The 21,736-nt window shown below is 35.9% G+C and overlaps 2 protein-coding genes across 6 annotated transcripts; one reads left to right on the forward strand and one right to left on the reverse strand.

The window, feature by feature from the left end:
- Positions 1-761: 761 nt before the first annotated feature.
- rhebl1 (Ras homolog enriched in brain like 1) lies at positions 762-7,729 on the reverse strand. Its single transcript, XM_015370666.1, has 8 exons — positions 7,280-7,729; positions 6,153-6,224; positions 5,985-6,052; positions 5,720-5,802; positions 2,981-3,037; positions 2,845-2,892; positions 2,082-2,163; positions 762-1,995 (listed from the first exon to the last, which is right to left on the reverse strand). Exons 1-8 carry the CDS (start codon positions 7,329-7,331, stop codon positions 1,903-1,905), a joined length of 555 nt encoding a protein of 184 aa, XP_015226152.1. The 5' UTR covers positions 7,332-7,729; the 3' UTR covers positions 762-1,902.
- A 4,569-nt stretch (positions 7,730-12,298) lies between these two features.
- On the forward strand, positions 12,299-20,536 carry ikzf4 (IKAROS family zinc finger 4). 5 transcript variants are annotated; one of them, XM_015370619.1, is made up of 8 exons: positions 12,299-12,335; positions 13,294-13,351; positions 13,446-13,550; positions 15,375-15,629; positions 16,309-16,476; positions 16,553-16,702; positions 16,896-17,027; positions 18,803-20,536. In XM_015370619.1, exons 2-8 carry the CDS (start codon positions 13,312-13,314, stop codon positions 19,672-19,674), a joined length of 1,722 nt encoding a protein of 573 aa, XP_015226105.1. In that variant the 5' UTR covers positions 12,299-12,335; positions 13,294-13,311; the 3' UTR covers positions 19,675-20,536. The 5 variants fall into 5 exon arrangements, with proteins under 5 accessions (XP_015226105.1, XP_015226103.1, XP_015226102.1 ...); XM_015370617.1 differs by having other exon boundaries at positions 12,325-12,408; XM_015370616.1 differs by lacking the exon at positions 12,299-12,335 and adding an exon at positions 12,566-12,788.
- Positions 20,537-21,736: the final 1,200 nt, after the last annotated feature.

Here is a 21,736-nt window from a genome sequence, read left to right on the forward strand (position 1 = left end):
AGAGAATATTTCAAAAGACTTTTATAAATATGTTTCTTGCATTATTTACTTTTTTAAACTGCGTTTTACCACAAAGCAGACATTTTGGCTATCTTTCTTGTAAGATACTGGTCAGCCACTTTAACTGATGTACTTGTTTTATGGGAGTTTAATGAAGGCCACACGGAAGCACTTATTCAGCTGCTTTTAACTCATTTGCAATAAGAAAGAAACATTTTAGCCATAGCTTCACTTTCTGTCTTAAAATGTTTAAGATTTCAACAATGTTCTGTTGTAATGACTGAGGTGCATTGGTTACTTTCCACAGCAGGATGGGATGTCTCTTAAAAACTTGCAGGTTTTCACCTTCCATGATCTAATAATCACATTCTTATACTACACTCCAGGGCATGTTTCCAAAAAAATTAGGGCCCTGGTGCACGAGTAAGGGCTCCTTCTTCTCGAAGCCACGTTTCTGCTCATGTTTTTGTTTTGCCTTTCTCCACTTTAGGCTAATACACATTTCCAACAAAGTATGTTCATCTGTGGGGTAAAAAGACCCATCTCTTCTCCAAACAGCATGGTGTTTACCTTCATCTGTGAATTAATTGGAAATCATCACACATAATCTTTAACTGCCACATCTTTTACTTAGATCCTAGACTTACGCTAGTAAATCTAAATAATTATTTCAGAATATTAGGAAAAGTCTAGATTGTTACTATATTAATTCCATTTTCATAAAAATACATTTTATTATTCTTAATAAATCAGAGACCTCGAACAAGTGACAGGTTTGTTTATTTACAAAACAGTTTACAGCATGATTTCTGAATTACCACTGACCCACAGGGGAATACTCCTGTTCAGGTGCACAACACCTGCACCTATTGCGTCAAGTCAATAGAAGGAAGAAAAGAAAGGGAGAGAGAGAAAAAAAACACTAACTAAACTTAAGAGCACCTTGAGTCAAGGAAAGGAAGCAGATGCAGTAGTTTGAACATCTGTAAGGCACAAGACACAGCATCACCAGCCTTTGCTCAACTACCATCAGTTACCCATCATTTAACTATGTATGCAAAGCATTTTAAGAAGTTAGAAGTATCCACTACAGCTACAATGAAAGGCTTTCAGAGAAAGAAACTACTGTACATTAGGCTAAAGGTTTAAAAAGCAAGACAAAAACCAACGGATTTCAAGTGTTTGACAGTGACCGTTTGTCAGAACAGCTACAGGCACTAAGGTTGGGTTTTTATTAAGCATGTCAACAATTTAAAAAATTACCATATTAACTCTGTGGCCTCCTTCATAGTATTTTGTAATACTAAAATGCATTTCAAAAACTGAAACTTAAGATTGTACATATTCTGTATATAAAGGGCATAACTTATTAGCAAATATCCTCTCCATCTACAAGTAGAAGTTGGGAGTATTTATTACGCTGAATGGGAAGCAATTATTACTACAGATAAAAGGCATGTACGTATGGATCTTGGTAATGAGTAAAAAAAAAAAAAATACAATTATGGAATCATGTCATGGCGACATAACCACAGTTCGGGAGTGAAAGGTACCTGAAGATGAGTAGATAGAGATTACAGTGAAAACTAAAAAAAAAAAAAAACTCAGTGAGATTTCATCCGTTGAATATCCTCCCAGAGTACTGAGGGAATTCCTCTTTTATGACACATTTTAAGCAATGTGAACGTAGATTGCATCTGTGAAAATGATCAGCTGAAATAATGGACCAAAATGTGGGATGTTTTGGACAGCTGCTTGGCTATGGATATATATCGGAATTCTCAGGGGAGAGCAAACATTCTTCTGCTGCATCCTGGCATCCATGAGGCCACAGCTAGCAAGTTGGTGAAGTTGTGCCTGATGTCTTCAGTAAATCAGCTCACCGGTGTCCTGCAGAACACTTTACATCACGGAACACTTCTTTTCCTCTGGCGGTGCATTCCCGTCAGCCTTTTCCATCTCCAAAATGATTCGCTTGAAAACCTCCACGGCAGTCTGTGTTAAAAAGATCTTTGTCAGACATCGTTTGCAGACTGCAACAATTAAATTATATCTGGGGTTGATTTTTGAGGGCTTGTTACCTCATTTTCTTTGGCGGAGGACTCCATGAAGGCAGCTCCCCAGGAATCAGCTAGTTTTTTTCCCTCCTCTGGTTTGATAACCCTTGAAGTTTATAGACACAGCACATAATAGAAGTGAGGAAATATCTTACATATATATATCACTCCAGGGCAAGGGTTCAAAAGGGATAGGAACCCCTAACATTGATTAAAAAATAAATAAATGAAAGCATTGAAACCATTTTTTAAACTCACATTTTTATCAAGTAGCTGGGCCAAAGAAAAAAAACTGTCTGGATAATAATAATAATAATAAACAAATTAAGTAGCACTCCTAAAGCCCTTCATCAAGGATTAAAGAAAACAAATTTGTCTATTTAAGCATTTTAGGTGCCTTAATTACAGCGACCTAACACATAAATACTCTAACCGAAGAAAATATATAAATAAAAAAACTATTTTGCTAAGAGATTTTTCAAACCAAGGTTTGATTTTAATGCATTATGTCTACCACAAGATGGCAATAATGCATTTGTTTAAGGACTTTTCAAGAATAAAGTAACTTTAGCATTAGAATGTTTGGGCTTTCAAATCTGCTCCTAACATTGGATGTTGAGAAATCAGAAGCTGTGTTTCAACATTGAGGCAGAGTGTTTAAGTTCAACCAACTATATTGGTCAATAAATACAAAAATCCTGTCATGTTGGGAACATTCTGAAGAAAGTTTTTCAAGACATGCCGATAATAGCTGCATCGTACCCTAGACAATCACTTTAACACCCACCTTTCCATGTGAAGATCCTTTTTGTTTCCTACAAGAACGGTTGGAACCCTGAAAAGTAACAGTTTAAATGAAAGTTACACACATAAACAAATATATATGTATATATAAATGATGAATTGATTTTGAAGGGACTTACTGAATCTTCCCAACCATGTCTAGCAGCTTGTCATGTAAAACCTGCACAACTTCAAAACTGGACAAAGAAAGAAATTATTATTTTGAGCATTGCTCTGAAATTAGTAATCAACTTTTTAAGCACAATCTTGGCATCACTTCAACATTTCAACTGCTGTTTAACTTCTAAAAACCACAGGTTGGACAGCAATTGTGTCCGGGCTGACGGCTCGGTTCGAATGCCCGGTGTGCCCGCTCGTTGTAAACCAACCAATCAGTGCACAGCTCATCTAAATATGCATGAGGATACCATAAAAAAAGAGAAAACCTGTAGGACTTTTAACCAGACTTGCATTAGGCCTCATAGAACAGCATTTTTAGCCCAACTAATGTTACACACCCTATTCCGATACCTTAAGGACCAGCACCAAATACCCTATAGAATCATTCTATTTTTCTTGGGTTATCCGTTTCCCTAAAAGATCTGTCAAATTATATGGTGCATAAAAAAAAAAAAAAAAAAATTTAAGGGAGGGTAATGCTTCATAATAGCTATCAGAATTTGCTGCTTGGCTATTTGCCTCCACATTTAACCCACCACCTTTGGGAGCAGGTGGCTGCCATTGTGGGGCCCCCGGGGAGCAGTGTGGGGTTAAGAGTCTTGCTCAGAGACCCTGGCTGTCGGGATCAAACCAGGTACTTGCAACCTTCTCAGAGCACAAGCACACTGCTCTAACCACTATACCAACACTCCCTATACAAGCACACTAAACACTGGCTGTGCGATTGTAAGAAGCATTTTTCTGCACACAACCAGAAATAGGGATGCAAACATATCAGACCCACTACCAGGGTCATGTACCCATAAATGTAAAAACAAGATGGATCATATTTATGGTTGATAAAGATCATACATCAAAACAATGATGACAAACTGCAGCTGTCAGGGGGAACATCTCAGCTGAAACAGATCCAAGGTACGTCTGTTTTTGTCTGGTTAGCATTTCATAGAATACAATCAAAACTGTGTATTATATATCCTTGGTCAACTTTTATAATAATAATAATAATAATACATTTTATTTAACAGCGCCTTTCTTGACACTCAAGGTCACTTTACAAATAATACAAAAAATAAATAAAAAGAGATGAAAATACAAAATACAGATACAGGAACATAAAAAAACAGAGAACAAAAAACAAAAAAAAAACAAAAATTATCGTCATTTTGTGTACACAGAGTTTATACAAAGCGAAATTTCATTTTGTACAGCTTTCATGACATTTCCATTTCTTAAAGTACAGCAGTGTTTAAATGTAAACAGTGTGGGGGAAAAAAAGGAGGTCCAAAAAAAATTGATATGGAAGTTCAGAGCATTAAAAATATATGGTGCAATTATGCAGTGTTTTGGTTTGGTGTTGTCAGTTTGATGCAGGGTCATGTACTGCAACATTTGTACGTACTTAAAGACAAAAACTAACCAGTATAAAATAAGGATATATAAAAATTTGATTGTATATAAATTCCTAATATAACTAATTTTTTTTTTGTTACGAAAATGAACAAAACCAGAAATGCCTCTTTGTTTCAAAGCCGAATTGCCTCGGTCCCTGTTTAAACATATTTCCTACCAAATGAGTCTGATAGAGAGCCTGTTGCAAATCAACTAACTGCATTTAAACGCTGAAAAGGCTGAATGCCTATGATACCATCATGTGGTGAACATTTAGAGGCAATATCTAAAAGAAAAATGAAGATTAAGAAAACTTCTTATGATTTTGCTCAACCCCTCCCCCCCTTAACAGATTTCAAAATAAATGGAGAGATTAACTTGGTAGGAAACTTAAAGAGAAAATTCGATCTCCAAGACTCTTATAGGCTTTGACTGAACCACCTGCAATGTCCCTTGTTCAGCTTCAGCCAATCAACTTGGGGCTGCACCTTCTCTGAAGCCGATCATCTTTCAAGATCCCCCTTTATTTAGCTCCCACCAACCTAGCTTATCTCTCCTCTACGCAAGGGAACTTTCACCCACATCTGCCCCATCTCATCCTTCATTCTCAGACTATTCTCTACCAGTGTCTGGGCTCCGGGGGAAAGGCTACGCTAATCCTTTTCCGAGCGAATCTCAATTCTCAGCATTCAAGCCTCCATCTCCTAAAACCCAAGTCGGTCTCAACAGATGGCTGCTCACACTGAGCCTGGTTCTGCTGGAGGTTTCTTCCTGATAAAGGGAAGTTTTCCTCTCCACCGTCTCTACATAGAGAGTCAACGAGTCCTCGCAATCAACTGGTTTTTCCTTAGATATAAATATTTTGAACAAATTAACTGTGTTACCTGTATAAATAAATGAAAAGTAATAAAACTTTTCCCTGTGAGCTGGTGAAGATTCTCAGTTATTCAAATCATAGTCATTCCAAAAAAGTAAAAATAAAAAATAAAAATAAAATAAGAGAAATAATGAGTCATTCATCTTTTAAATTAAACTGCTAAGAGTCGACCCTAATTTGGCAAGTATATCTATTGGTTTTTAGGGCATTTACAAATAAAGAGCAAAAGCTGAACAACATGAAAAACTATAATTTGGAATATAATAGAGTACACTAGAATACAGTCTACAGTTTGCACATGAACCCCTTTTTGATTGTAGTTTGAATACAACCTAAAAAAAAAAAATCCTTCTTAAAAATTATAATTTCAAGATGGTTTAATGTCAGGTTCATTATTGACATAAAGGTAACTATAAAATCCTCCACTGACCTTTTCATGGAAGTCACTGAATAGACGAGTACATAGCCATGGATGTCCATTGAGTGGGATTGAGGAAAAATTGAGTATTCATCCTATAGAGAGTGAATAAGCATTTCCATTACATTATATAGCAAAAAGTGTCTTGAAAAAAATAAAGAAATCATTATTATGGTAAACTGTTTAAAAAGAACATTATCTTAAGGCAAAAAAAGCATATTGTTTGAAACAATATTTAATCGCTCCTCTAAATTATGACAGTAAACAGGCGACGTACTTGTCCAGCTGTGTCGACCAGCTGCAGATTGAAGTCCTGACCGTTCACGTTAACCATTTTGTTAAAAGCTGAAAACAAATAGAACAGGTTTTTCACATTTTTTTACTTCAAGCCAGGGACACCAGCACATGCAAGATCACAAAGCTGAGTGAATATAACGTCACTTACTGTTTTCAATGGTTGGGTCGTACGAGTCGACAAACTGCCCTTCAACAAACTGTATTGTAAGAGAGGACTTCCCTGTGAGATAAACACAGCGCATTGTTAGAGGATTTTAAAATGCAAAAAAATAACTGATCTTCTTTAGTAGTTTTGTTTAATATCAGTTTTTGTCCTCACAAACAATCTGGTTCAAGAATTTGTTTCATTTTTAGCTTACTGCTAACAGAATAACGACCGGGATAAGCCACAGATTACAAATGTATTATAAAATCTTGCAAAAACAATTAAGCTTAACATTGGATTATATGTTGGGGCCATCTTGATATCAATAGTATGAATTAAGTATTTTCCAAATGAACCTCTTCGCTGGTAATTTTAGCTGAGGATTTTCTTTACAGTGACTCAGATTTAATTAAAGAATGCCTTCAGTGCCAGAACAGCCAGTTTTGTCTCTGTGCCGATGTGGCAATTCACTCACAAAATGACCAATGTGTGCAGAATGACTCTAGCTTTACAAAGAAAAACACTGAAATATAGATTGGGTAACTCCAGCAGTGGGTGAAAGGAATGTATGTTGAGATTTGTAGAATAAAGAGTTAGTGTTTGATAAAATTACACGATTTTTGAAAACTCCAAATAAATTCTTAAAGAGAAACTAATTTAATGCACCATTTTAAGCTGAAGCAGTCAGATAAAATGGTGTTGCATAAGAACCCTGTGCATATTTAAACAGTAAACAAACATTTAGCCTGACAATGTGCTGCAAAAATGAAGAAGCAGAGAATACTACTGAAAATAAAGAACTGGTATACGGGGTAAAATGTGTTTTACCTTAAACTAAACGGAAAAACTACAGGTAGGTTATGGTTGAAATCAAGAGCGAAAGGCTTCTTGGTAACACCTGCTGAGCTAACATTTACTTGCTCACATAGTAGCATATGTTTTCCATTATTTAACTAACTGTTTTTGTTATCTGCTGCTTCTCTTAAGCATGTGCGAAAGGGGAAACATATAAGAGAGTTTAAATAGACCGGCCAAATTTTAGTGCTGACTGGTAGTTACTCTCAAAAGGAAAACAAAGCCATGATATTAGCATGTTAGCCTGTTAGCTTGCCGATATCAGCTATACTTACCTACGGACCGGTAACCTATGACTGCGATCTTTCTGTATTTAGGTTGAGGCATCCTGGTTGAAGCAGTGTTTGGGGTCGGGGAAAAAAAACAACAACAAAAGAAAAAAACGTAAAACGCCGCCTAGTTTTACTATCTAAACAAACTTTTTTTTATCGCCACATTCGTCCCGCGTCACGTGACAACAACAAACTTTTCGGAGCTGTGCTCCGCTCGAGCTCTCCGAGCTGGGCCTCAAGCTGGATTTTCACACTTTAAAAGAATCAAAAATAAACCTATACCTCTTCGAAATGAAACCTATTTCACTATCTGACGCACGGTCGACATATATACACGATTTATAACGGAAAAGGGTCGTTTGGACCAAAGAAATTGTAAACATAGAAACACAGGCAGCTCAACGCGGTCGACAGCAGCGAGTCCAACTGGCGGAAATGGCCATTGTGTAAGAAGCAGCAGCGGCTCACCGCCGTAAAATCAGCCGATGCGTCAGAGAAATGACATGAACGGGTTTTATTTGTACAGTAGAGGTCACTCTTTGGAGGTCCTAGTAAATTCCCGACTACACTGTTCTAGACTGACACAAACAACATAAAAAATATTTTTTGCTGAATCCTAGTAAGTAAAAATTCGTTTTTATTAAGTGTGTATTTGTGATAATATTTTTTAATCTTTTTTTTTTTTTAGAGTAATTAGAAAGCTTCTTTGTAAATCTAAAATTTTAATTTGAATTATTTTACAGTTTGTTTTTTTTTCTTTACTGACAGGAAAATAGTGCAGTGGTCTGTCTTATATGAGGTAAGATAGTGGAAGAATACCCCTTTCCCCCCTGGCTGCTTACACTATAGCATTGAGTTTAATCCTTTCTAGGGCACTCAGTGAAATACTTTGAAAATCTAAATTTCACTGGAAAAAAAACGATCTAGAAATAAGTAAAAATGTCTTAAAGTAAGTGTGTTTACCCTTCACTTGAGCATGCCAATGGAGGGAGTATTTTTACTCTTAAAATAAGATAATTAGATAACTTGAAATAAGACAATGCAATTGTGTTTTCTTATTTTAAATGTAAATTGTTTTATTCCATTGGCAAGATGTCTCGTTTGCCTCCTCAATCCAAGAACAAATGCACTTATTTTAAGGAAAAAAATGACTTATCTAGATTTCAATTTTTTCCAGTGCCCAAACCAATAGTGTTATTGGAATCCAGGACAAGACCTTTGATGGCAAAAATGTATATCTATGTAATAACAAGAAACGCCAACTTGTCCGAATATATTAAGAAAAACAACAAAAGTGCTTCATGAAATCATGAAAAACACTGAGAGTTAAAGAAACACATTTCTATTGGTACAACATAACTGTAGAGGCATTAATGCTGATACTGGCACTTACATTTTTCAGTTTATACACGTAAATATAATTGTTAACTAGGCTTATTAACTTTTTAACATTATTTCTCAACTTTTCAATTAGCTTTTTACCTTTTTTCTTGACTTGTTAACTTTTTTTTCCAAGTTAACTTTCAGTAGGTAATATATCATTCAAAGACTCATATAACTGGTCAAATGCCAAAATAAGATGTACAACCATGTAGCAGTATCTTTGCAGAATGGCTGGATATAGATCTTGTGCTTCTAGACTCCATTTGTAAGGGGTATGCAAGTGATCAGAATCGGTAACCTGCCCTATGAAGGGTTAAGCTTTTTTTTTTTTATTTATGTTACCTATAACAGTCTGTAAGATGTTTATATGCTTAAAAACATATATTTAAATCTGATGTGACTGTTTTAGGTCAAGTTTCTATGTATATTTCTATCAGCACATGTAAATATAATGTCATATTGTTGTTATTATTGTATATTTTCAACATTTGGCACAGCACTCTTTCTCTCTATTCTTATAATATTCCCACACAACTCTCATTTATTGCCATTCTTATCCCAAATTTTAATTTTCCAAAACTACTTATAACATGTTTGTTTGTCTCTGTGTAGCACCTTACCACCAAAATAAATGTCTCATACATGTAAAACGCTATTTGGCAATAAAGCTTGTTCTGATTCCGGTTTATCAATTCAGTTGTCAACCATAATAGATTTGGCACAGCCATAACTGTGTTAAATATTGCTATTTGCTACAAGCCTGATTAAAATGTGTCTAATTTTACCACCACGTTTCTCTGGATGCAAAGTTACCTATGTAGACATTTTGAAGTGCATTATGTTGATATTATGGTCATATATGCATATGCTTTAGCTCCCTCGAGAGAGAGGGAGCCAAAGCTTAGGGTGATGGCAAGGACACCCAGCTCAAGAAGACTTTTTAGCTCTTTAGAAAATACAAATATTTAAAATTTGCAGTCACAACATACAAAAGATTTACAACTACCACAATTCTAATAAAGTCTTTACATTAGATTATTTGGAAGAGTATACATATATTTAAAAAAAAAAATACATCTTGAATAGTGTGTAATTTAAAGAAGGAAGCTTCCTGTCACATGTTCTGTTTATATTTACTATAAGAAAAAGCTTATTATTATAAAGAAAATAACTACCCATCTCTCTTCCAACATTAGGTTATCTATTGTGGGGTCGCTGGTGCTTGAGCCTGTTTCAAGCAGTGAGTGGGCATGGGGGGTACATCCTGGACAGGGGCATCAGTCCATCACAGAGCAGAATGAAAATAAAATACATCTTAATCTGCCAAGTGTTTGCCAAATCCAAACATTTGATTTTAATTTCTCAACATCTCTGCAGAGAAAACCCGCCCTTCTACAAATAAAACAACAAAAAATAGTTAAAATGGTCCCGCTTTATAAAAACGGATTTGACAAAAAAAAAAAAAAAACATTGAAAAAAGTCCTTTATAATTTCCAAATAACATGAAGTTAGTTTTCTCAAAATTCAAGGACAATCTGTTTAATTTTATTATTGTTTTTAGCCTGGAGCCAGGAGTTGCTGTAAGATCTCACATTTACTGGAAATATCTGTATCATCAGTAAAGAAAATAAGCTGGTTTTATTTTTGTTTTTTACTGTTTTTTAAGGTATGATATTGTTACCTTTCAATCGGTTTAAGTATCTATTGTTTTCATCTTAAGATTATCAAATGCATTGACCTTCATATCTATTTTGCTGTCTTGTATATTTTCTGTGTATTTAATAATTAAGTTAAATACAGTTAACTCCTGATGTTAAGTATGTTTTATTGGACTTTTTTGGACAGTTTTTTTTTTCTTTAATGCATAAAATCCTTTTTTTTATATTTTGGGTTTAATCTTCATGGACATATCCATGTCTTGCATCAAATTTAATTTGAAAATCTGAAACTTCTCAATATGACAAAAATGTGGACACAGCTAAAGATCACAAGAAGTGCTAAAATCATTTTTTGAAAGTTGGTTGGAAGATAAATCAGTCCAGACCTTTGCTAATTATAAGTCAATCGTTACTTTCAGAACCAGTGGTAGATCTGGAATTTTTAGAAAACAGGAGAGGAAATTAAGATTTTCTAGATACAAATATGGTTCTAAAATACATTAATTAAACATAATGGTTATGTTGAAATATATACAGTTGCTTATGAATCATATCTCAGTCTTATGTTTACATTTGATCACCATGTTTACATTTTATCACTGCTGCACTTTAAGAAATTGAAATGTTTCAGAGCTGTACTGAAGAAATTTCCTTCTGTATACACCCTGTGTGTACAAAATGACAATAAAGTTTGTCTAAGTAAACATTTGGTCAAAAAGCAAACTGGATTTCTTAAGAGAAATACACCAAATATTATTTAGGATTAATAAGATGGGATTGTTATATTTACATTTGGATAATAGCTCATATTAGTATTAGAGGGAATGAAATGGCAGATAACGTTGCAAAAGAGGCTACCAGACACATTTTAGTTGAAACAGATATAAAGGTCAAACAGATGGAAGTAAAACATTTGCCTAAGAATGAGATAAAATGACAAAAACAATGGGAAGAAGAAAGAAACAGCTGATTTTATTATTTGAGGATAAAGGGATTAATTATTACCTTATTCATAATAGGGGTAAATGCAGTACTCGAAATGTTGTTGATGTTATCCCCCTTCTTAAAAAAATCTTAAAAACCACCCCCCTTCTTATAAGACCATCTCCCCATACCATCCCCTGTGACATTTTATTACTGAATGTGTAAAATTCCTACATTAACAATAATAGCAATAATATTGCCCTTTCAAGGTTAGGTGGGCTGTGGGCTAATGAGTAGCCTGAGCAAAATAAATACAATCAAAGAAGCTGTATGAAAATGATGCCAGTGGGAAATTTGTCCTTTGCATTTGTCCCCAACTATGTAGGGGCAGTGAGAGCTATGCCAGTCCAGGGACTGACTGCAGTTCTACCATGCATATTGCTTTAGGTTAATAGACTATATTAATTAGGCTATGTATGCTTCCAAAAACAGATTTCAGCTGATTAACAATCTCTACAAAATTAAAATGAGGTCAAATCCCTTTGAATAATTACAGAGAAACTCAATATTTGACATTTCTCAAGCTTTAATAAATTATATATATATGTGTGTATTTTTTTTTAGTTTAAAAGGGTTATTTGCTTTTTTTATTTCAATTGTAGTTATATTCCTAAGTTCATACCAGATACAGGCAGTAAAGCGCACCCACAGTCATTTGAACGCTGTCATAATATTCTACAAGAAGAAGAAGAACGCCTCAAAAAAAATATATATATTTTTGGACAAACTTTATACTTCTAAATGTTTTATTTTTTTGTTTTTTTTTTTATTGAATGAATTACCTTAAGAAAACGAAATTGATAGAAATAATATAAGATTCACTAACTTAATTATTATAATTTTATTTTATTTATTTATTTTTGTTTTGTTGGAGAATTTATATATAGCATCCCGATCCGATCCACAGTCCATTCCAGTAGATGGCGGTAACGCGCATCAAAATAAGTTGCTTGAAAAAAAAAAAGAAGAAGAAGAAGAGGAGAACACCTCTTGTGACCAGGAAGTTATCCTGACCTATCCTGACAATTCTTCCGGTAAATATTGCCGTCATAAACAGCGATATAAAAAATCTGATTTACCTCAATGAAATTGCATTGACAGAGAAAGGTAATTCATTGGGCTGTTAGGAAGCTGATAGTTTTAAGAAAGCACGTACGTCATTAGCGTCTGTTCAGTTTTCCTAGTTAAACCACCATCTGACTAGCTGCAGTTGTTGGTGTGGCTTCGGCTGCCATAGCAACCGCTAAAGCAACACAGTCAGGCTAACGGTTGTTTGTTGTGTTAGCCTAAAACATGACGTCGAGCCGAGTAGATTATACTGTATAGCGACAGCCATCCAGTAAATGTCACAAACCGGTGCTGTGTCTGTGTGCTACTGCTACTGCCAGCGCTTGCTTACAGCCGTGTTTCTTTAGTTTTTATCAAGCTGTCGGTGATGTCAGACCGTTATATCGTCTCGCTGTTGAGTTCAGCTAACTTGACAAACGGTAATTTCCATCCCATGCAGTAAGCTAACGTTAGCTGCCAAGGCCATAAACTTAGATTACCTTACGGCACTGTTATGTAAACGCCGACTTTCTTTTTTTGTGATCGGAGTTTAAATTAAATAAACATAAACAAATCGTACAACAGATTGGTTTAACTTTTAGCTTTATCTGAAGTTGACATGGGCTGTTGAGCTTTATCTGGTTTGGTAAGGTTAGATATGGACATAACCTAGCTACCGGTGATCTGTTTTAATACGGTTTATTGATCCACAAGCTAATCTAAAACGTAAGCCTTGTTGATTTTAAAAGCATCGCTCTAACAAACTGTTTAAGGCTCAGTGTGTGAAATACCTGATAAAAGCTGCAATTTATGCAGATTAAAGTTGGATCCGCGTCCGTCGATTACAATCCGCATCGGTTTAATGCTTAGATAATGTCCTTCATGTAATAATGTTTAAGATTGGATTTGTTTAAAGAACTCACCATGGCCTACATGTGATTTCAGGATTCAGCTTGAACTAGTATGGATGTAGATGACTGTAATGGCAGAGTCTATGTTTCAGGTAAAGGTTTATTTAGTAGAAGCTACAACTGCTGTTTAATTTTGGCATTTTGATCTAAGGTAAGATTCCACAATCTCTGTGGTTTTGGTTTTAGGTAGTGGAGACTCATCACTGGAACGAGAGTTTTCTGGGGCTCTAGGTGGTCCAACTGTAAGCACTCCAAACAGCAAGAACAACTCTCCAAGTCGCTCCCTAAGTGGTGAGTGGGACGTTATACAATATTTTTCCTATATTTGCATCGCAATGAACTATAATATGATCAAATAGTGCATTTAATTAATTCAATTAAAACCTGAAGCTCTTTAATCATTTTCAATGCAAGTTTTTATTTAATTCTGATGTCTATGGCTAATAGCTAAGGAAAAACTTAAATCCAGCTGGTAAGAAAATTTATTTTTAAGAAATGTTAACTCCTTGACATGCATCCCATATATTGCAGGTAATGCTTTTTTTTTTACTTGGTTACATGAATTTAGTTAATACATTGCATAAAATTATATAAAATTGTGTTTTTGCTGCCTCTTTGATAGGTTCTTATGTAATGAGAGTGATTCACTTTTGACACAAATGGATATAAAATGGTTAATAAAGTCTTGTGGCTCTGCCAAGGTTTTAAGTTTTTAAACATCCACAGATTGTCTGTATCCTGTGGTATGGTGTCTCTTATCATCTTGACAATCAGAAAAAAATACCTCTTTTAAATTATAATTATTTTAAGTTTAAATGTTTATTCTACTGAGTAACAGAATATGACTTTTTCTTCAATCATTAAAAAAAGTGCACCTCTCAAAATTAGGGCATGTCAAGAATATGTTTACATTTTCTTCCTATTCTGAATCATTTCTCATGTTAATAACCAAAGGCTGGTTTTTGAAATATGCATTTAAATACCCTTACTTTAGTAATTTGCTGTTGAATATTACTAATATAGGTAAAAGCAAAAAAAAAAAAAAAAGTTTGATACTAGCAATTCAATGGGGTTTTAACAGGACAGAAAATAATAGATTCTAAATGTTGAGAATTGGAATTGAATCTATACTTAACCTACCAAAATCTGTAATTTATTCCCTTTAAATATGCTCCCCCTGCAATTATACTGAGCCCCCTAGGGGGCGCACCCCCTACTATGGGGTCCACTCTACTTGGAAATTGTGAAAGCAACAAACTGCAGAACATTTTAATAAGTGGTTGAAGTAGTATGTTTGATTCATCTTTGTAGTTTAGTTTTTGAAAAAAAAATAATTTGTTCTCAATCAATACTTTTAATTCCGATTAAAAGAAATGTTTTTAATTCAGGGTTTTCACTAAAGAGGAAAGCATGTTAGATTGGGTATAAATTATGTTGTTTCATTGTTATTCTGGAGAATATTGAGGGACAAACATGCATTTTTGGGGGTTAGAGCTTTTTCATTTAGCAAAGTGTATTTAGTTTCCATGCTTTCATTTGTTTTAGAAAATTTCATGTTTATTAAATCATGTTGTCATAACAGCAAATATTACTAATGTGATTTTAATTGTAGAACACTACCACTATAACTCTGTGGGGTTTAATGCCTCTAAGGCTTCCTGGCAGGCTGCATTGCTGATTTTGGACTTGGATGAAAACTGTAAACCAATACCAGCAGATAGATCTCTGGTAGTTGTTTCAGTCAGGGTTTCAGTCAGTTGCCGCCTTCTTATAAAAATATATTTATTTTTGTTATTTCTTTTAGTTTTTCATAAACTGTAGTTTTTATTGTAAACTACGTCTATCCAAAGGTAATAGTTGCCAGGAAAATGTTTCTTTCTCTCTGTGATAAGATAAAGTTCCAGTTTTTGAATGGAAATATTTAAATTCAGTTTCTGTAACCTAATTAATTTAGATGCTGTATTTGACCCCGACATTTTGATACTATAATCTGCTCATTGTCTCGTATTAAAGTGCAGATATTTGATTATCTTTTTTTTTTTTCAATAAGGTTTCTATTGCAGCTCATGTGGCTTAATGAGATGTTTCCATCATGTAATTCTTGGACCTTTGCAGCAAACTCTATTAAAGTAGAGCTGTACAGTGATGAAGACCTAGGACGCAGTAATGAAGACGAGAGAACCGAGCGCATAGATGACGGAGGATCAGGGCAGGGATCTGAGTCTGGCGGAGGTTACAGGGAAGTCATCAACCCCGAAACGATGCCATCTGGAGCCACCAGACTCCCAAATGGAAAGCTGAAGTGTGATATTTGTGGAATGATCTGCATCGGGCCGAATGTTCTGATGGTCCACAAACGCAGCCATACCGGTGAGTTTTAAAACTCCTAATGTACGTTTTTGTGTAAGAATAACAGAAGCAGTGCATGTGCATAAAACATGTTAACATTTTAAGATATTTGGAAGGTTTAAAAATGTTTTGGTTTTTTGTGTTTTTGTTTTTTGTTCTTCCTGAATGTAGCTAAGAATAGGAAAACAGTTTAGGTTCCGGAAATGATTACCTGTGACATATTCTTAAAAAGAAATAAATGAAATGTTCCAATTTGTAAATAGATTTAACCAATGATCTAATTAAAAATGGTTCATGTAGCTTTGCATTGCCAGCTCAACTTTAAAATTTAGCCTTCAGTATAGGGCTTCAAACACACAAATAAAAACAAACCTATTTAAAATGAGACAAAGAAGACAGTATAACAGCTTTTTTTTCTTCCTAGCTTTTACTCACTTTGAGCCAGGGTTTTCAGATGGGACCTGTGGTACTTGCACTGAGCTTAGAAAGTGTAGAATAGATGCCTTACAAAGCTTTTATCTGATTTTTTGTACTTAAATGTCAAAAATTTTATTAAAAGTAATGACTCTGTACATGTAAAGAGTTTGGCAATTGAAGATCCACAGGAACCCTGTGTTTTTGACTTGAGTAGAGTAAGAGTTTTTTCAAGCTGTTAAGTTAATTATAGAGATTGCAGGTTAACTTGCTTCACAATTCACAGGGGAGCGACCATTTCAGTGTAACCAGTGTGGCGCTTCGTTCACCCAAAAGGGTAATCTGCTGCGGCACATCAAACTGCACTCTGGGGAGAAGCCCTTCAAATGTCCTTTTTGCAGCTACGCTTGTCGAAGAAGAGATGCCCTTACTGGCCACTTACGCACTCATGCAGGTAGAATAACTAGATGACAATTTAATGTCTTGTTTATTTTTTTTACTTTATACATTTTTCCCTCCTTTATCTGCAGTGACCTCTCCAACCATAGGGAAGCCATATAAATGCAGTTATTGTGGCCGTAGTTACAAGCAACAGAGCACCCTGGAGGAACACCAGGAGCGCTGCCATGGCTACCTGCAGAGTCTGGAGTCACAACCAGCAAACAGTGCGCAAAATCTAGGTATAGAACAGGGAGTTCTTTCTTTTACGGATTCCATAAAAAAAAAATGGCTTCTTGGCTTTTACGGGTATAACATAGTCCTCCTTTCTAAATTGCTTGAAGCCTAGAAAGGTGGATTAGATTCCACAGAAAACTAGGATTTAATTTTAGGAAACCTAAAATTAACGTAACAGTGTGTTTGTACTCTGTCCAGGAGTGGAGATGAGAGAGCTAGAGTTTGTACCAGACTCTCTTCTGCAGCCCTCCTCAGACAAGATGGCATTTATCGATCGGCTCGCCAACAGCGTCACTAAACGCAAAAGATCCACACCACAAAAATTTGTAGGTGAGCATTTAGTCCAGTGTGGATGGTTTTAGGTCATTAGCAAAGAGATATCCATTGTTTTTAAAGTGTGAATTGGAAAGCCGAGTCATATTGGTTTGCCATTCCCCCGTATATATTTTGTGAGGATTCGGTGGTTTCTAGCTGTTTTGAAGGAAAAAAAAGGCATATAGTAAATAACAATCCTAACTAGATTTATAAAGACATGCAGTACCTTGCTAAAGTATTCTAAATCCTTTCTTTTCTTGTTTTTCTTGTTTTTCTTGTTTTGTTCACTTTAAAACAGGGCTTCACAAAATGAAGAAAATATTTAACTGCAAAGCTACTCCTCAGTGCTGTAATGACCATATTGATTATCCTAAATTTTCGTTTCTCTTAATGTCAACTGTTTACTCTGTGAGAGTGTTGGTATTTCAGCTACTTAAGTTATTTCTGAACTTTGGGCATTAAAGGCATTGTAAGGTTTATATCAAAGGGCGAAGGAGAGAAGGCATGCATAATTTGCATAAAATATTTGCCCACTAAATATTTCAACCAAGCAGTCTTTTCTAACTGCCATGTAGCCTACATGGCTATGGTGCTGAGGATTGAGATCCGATACATAATGCTATTTCACTTTAAAACCAGTATAATGAGACTCTGCGAATCATCAACATGTGGTACCAAATAATTACAAAGTGGAAGAATATGGCAGCATTGTTTTCAAAACCTAATACACATAAAGATCTGAAGAGTGTGGCGTGCATTTGTTCAGCCTGACGTCACCTGAGTGTAGTTTCATCTAAACATTTTAAACTGGTTTTGACTTGTGAAAAAATAACACTGGCAGCTCCTGTCGGCCCACCAGCAGCACAGCTGTGCTGAGAGTTGACAAGGAAGATATTTGTGTCAGATGTCACAAAAAGATAAGTAGAATAGGATGACAGTGCATTACCTGTAGGGGCATCAAACCACATGACATGTGCCACGTGACATACAGGGACATACACCACTGTGCTAGAGGAAAACCGAAGATCTCGGTTCACGCAGCAATCTAGAATCTGTTTTTTGCAACCAACCCGGGTAGATCACTCTCAACTTGATGACTGCTGTATGTTTAGTGCAATTTATCTTTTTCTGTTAGAATTTTCCAATAAAAGTTCAACAACCAGGGTTCTGACCAGGATTTTATTACATTGTAATTGTAGTTACCGTCAGGGTCCAGGGAGAAAACTATAGTGCTCAGGAAGAGCATAAATTAACCTAGATATGCACACCTGAACAACCGCACAAGAACCTGTAACATGTTTGATATTAAGTTTTTGTAGTGCTGACTCAAAGGAAATGCCCTGATTAGAACCCTGAATAGACTCTAAAATGCATGGGGAAACCTAGAAATCAATATGTAGATCCTCTCTATCCAATCAGACTGAGCTTTTATGCAAAGAATGGGAGAGACTAAAATTACATTTAAAACGACTAGCAGATGTTATTGCAGCCAAAGGTGTTTCTACTAGGATCCACTCTGGTTGAGTGTTAACATATTATTTTGGAGACATTGAGTAAAACTGTGTCACTTTCTTCCACTGCAAATTAATGCGTTTTTTTTTTTTTTTTTTCACATGATCCAGCCAAATAAGTGTCTTTTACGGCCTTGATAGGTAACACGTGGAATATGTTGAGCAGGGATAGAAAATACTTTTACAAGGCACTGCATAAAATCCATTGAAAGATTCAATATTCGTTCATTTAATGGCGCTGCAGAGTACATCATAAGATTGTGTGTTTTTGTGTTTCAGGACAGAAGCACATGCGCCTCACCATTGCAGATGGATCTTATGACCTGACAGCTGGTTTAGATAAAGGCGAAGACATGCAAGCTGGAGACCTGGAAGTCCCTCACTATACCAGCCTCGGAGGAGAGTACACAGCAGGTAACGGAGGGGGACTAATGGATGCAATTAGGCCTCTACACCTTCCTACCACTCAAACATCCTTTTTAAAAGAACTCCGGCCGAGCCACAGCTCTCCTCGCACCTCAATTGCTTTGGGCACAAGGTTGGATTGCACCGGAGCCGGGCTTGGAACCGTAGTTGTCGGGGGGAGAGAGGCAGCCGAGGGTCATGAGGACCTTCCATCCGGGCAAAGTCACGCACCGTCACCTAGCAATGGTTTCCAGGACTCCACAGACACAGAAAGCATGCCGGATGAGCCGGGTAACAGCACAGCCCCCGTTCCACCATTACCCAGTAACAATGGGCATCAGCTCCTTCACTCCAGCAACCATATCACAAGACCTCCTCCACCCTCACACCACAGGAGTCTGGACAGACACAGTCCCAGCCGAGCCAAAGATCGGGAGATGGAAAGAGAAGATGGAGGACACCGAGGCCTTCCCCCTCCCGCCTTGGCTCCTACTTCCAGTTCACCTACAGCACCTTCTTCTACTTCAAGGGAGGCTTTCCGGGTCGTTGACGCAGAAGGGCGGCCTGTGCGGTCGTTCCGCTGCGAGCATTGCCGTGTGCTTTTCTTGGACCATGTCATGTTTACCATCCACATGGGCTGCCACGGTTTTCGTCAGCCTTTCGAGTGCAACATCTGCGGCTATCGGAGCCAGGACAGATACGAATTTTCCTCACACATTGTTCGTGGAGAGCACATTATTGACTAAAGGTGAAGTCCATCCAACCTCCTCTTCACATAGAGCTTTCACACTTGAGCTTGAAGTGGTCACTGACAGCAAGAAGTTGGTCCTGAATGTTTTAGATACTGGCACAAAAATGGTAAAAGGGGCTCTAGGTATTTGGGCAACTATAATTGCATTGTTAATGAGGGTGTTCCAAAGTGTAGAAAGACAAAATCCTCTTTTATCCACAAATGTGCCTTGCACCAAATTTCAGGATTCAAGCTGCATGCACAAATTTGTTGTAGACAAATCATTACCAGAAGTGACACAGGAAAGTCTAATGACATCTGTAATGACAAATATGCCTCATTTAAAGTTTTTTTTTGGAAAAATGGGAAGTGCTTTAACAATTCTCCAATGTTTGATTAATCCTGTACATTCAGTCGCTTCTTACAAACTAATCAAGCTCAATAACCAGGTCCATATCAACTACAGTGAAATGATAGAAGGGGCTGTACTTAAATTAGAAATGCACTTTGGTTTTTACAAGAGGTGAAATGAAGAGATCCATGTTTGTATGTATTTGCGTGAGAAAGAAGTCGAGGGGCCGTTTGTTTTGTTGTGAAAGTGGATAATGAAGGCCCTTGTTTTTGTGTTGTTGTTGCATTATCAGTGTATGAATCTGTTTTTCTTCTGTTTTGTTTGCACTGATACCTGCCAGAAATCTGATTATATTAAATTATTTTTTAGAAATACATTGATCTGTATGTCTCTGAAGAAAATGTGAGGGTGAAACACTAAAGAAAGCTCTACTACAAGAAGAGGGGTTCAAATAACACTGCCACGGTTTAGATTAAAATTTCCCTCTGAAAAATAACTTTAGGTATTTTGCAACACCGATATATAACAGATCTATTTATGATATATTTAAAAGGCATTTGATGCTCTGTCATTTTATTGTGCCTTTAATCTGTTCCCTGATCTGAAGCTACTAGACTTCATGTCTTGAAACTCTTCCAGTGTGGAAGATTTGAGAAGTTTAGAGTGTTACAGAATAATTAAAGCACTCGTTTTTTTGTTTTTTTTTATTAATATACATTTAAAATTATTTGTGGCTTTTCTGCAAGTGTTAATCGGAAACAAAATTATACCTGATGTTACGAAAAGTTGATGGTTTTGTTGTTGACCGGACTGTTCCTAGTTTGGCCATTTCAGCAAAAACGAAAGATAAACGAGGAATTTAACTTTTGTTTTGATATTTAATTAATCTATTGCCTATTGATCATAAACATTTTTTTTGTCCTGGAGACAGTTTGAATCTTGGACTTAATTGAAATGATTATCCACTGCATCAATAAAAATTCTTTGCTTCAAAATAGACAAGTTGAAATAATCAGTTGACCTCGAGCACAAGTTTTGTGATTCGATTACAGATTTTCCACTTTGTTAGTCTTTTTACTCAACTTCAAATGATTATTTTACTGAGAACTAAATTGAACCCGTTCGGCCACCATAGGCTCTAAATTAAGTGGTTGTACCTGTGTTGTGAATGGTTCGTTGTCTCATTTGATTCTTATAGTTTTAAAAATGGTTTAGATGGAAAGTTTCCGAAGCATAAGATGTTTGAAAACAGTTTTAGGCATGTTTATTTGGTATAATTGTGGTTCATTGCAGCACCAAATATTCTAATAGCTGGGCCAAAGAACCACTTGTTTGCTACTGTAAAGCACTTTTCTTGGTAGTAGTGGCAGGATATCAGATATTTGTACATTTGGGGGTTAGAAAAGCTGTTTGCTGTTAAAGGATTTTGGAAATGATCCTTATGTCCACTTTATTCTGTGGATGTCCTTTCAAATGGTGTGATTTTAATATATACCTCATTTCAGCTCTAAGGACAATTTTAATATCCAAGCACATTTTCTCAAGTAGACTTGAGTCACATTGCACTTTAATATTTAAAATTCTAAATTTTACAGAGGAAATGAATGACCCCCTCAGACTAATTGAGATGTTTACTTAGGTTTTGGTCTCCTGTAACCTATTTGAACACTTGGGGACATCATTACCAAGAATGGCAAAACATTTGTCTTAATTGGTTGTAAGAGGA

The sequence above is a fragment of the Cyprinodon variegatus genome, unplaced genomic scaffold, assembly GCF_000732505.1.
Source record: "Cyprinodon variegatus isolate N-32 unplaced genomic scaffold, C_variegatus-1.0 Scaffold47, whole genome shotgun sequence".
NCBI classification, from domain to species: domain Eukaryota; kingdom Metazoa; phylum Chordata; class Actinopteri; order Cyprinodontiformes; family Cyprinodontidae; genus Cyprinodon; species Cyprinodon variegatus.

Excerpts from the sequence above, each read along its gene's own strand:
- rhebl1 (XM_015370666.1), bottom strand. The coding sequence starts at position 7,331 with ATGCCTCAACCTAAATACAGAAAGATCGCAGTCATAGGTTACCGGTCC. Across the intron at positions 5,803-5,984 it reads TGGTCGACACAGCTGGACAA|GATGAATACTCAATTTTTCC; the intron begins GTACGTCGCCTG and ends CACTCTCTATAG. Across the intron at positions 2,164-2,844 it reads AAGGATCTTCACATGGAAAG|GGTTATCAAACCAGAGGAGG; the intron begins GTGGGTGTTAAA and ends ATAAACTTCAAG.
- ikzf4 (XM_015370619.1), top strand. The coding sequence starts at position 13,312 with ATGGATGTAGATGACTGTAATGGCAGAGTCTATGTTTCAG. Across the intron at positions 13,352-13,445 it reads TGGCAGAGTCTATGTTTCAG|GTAGTGGAGACTCATCACTG; the intron begins GTAAAGGTTTAT and ends TTTTGGTTTTAG. Across the intron at positions 16,477-16,552 it reads CCACTTACGCACTCATGCAG|TGACCTCTCCAACCATAGGG; the intron begins GTAGAATAACTA and ends CTTTATCTGCAG.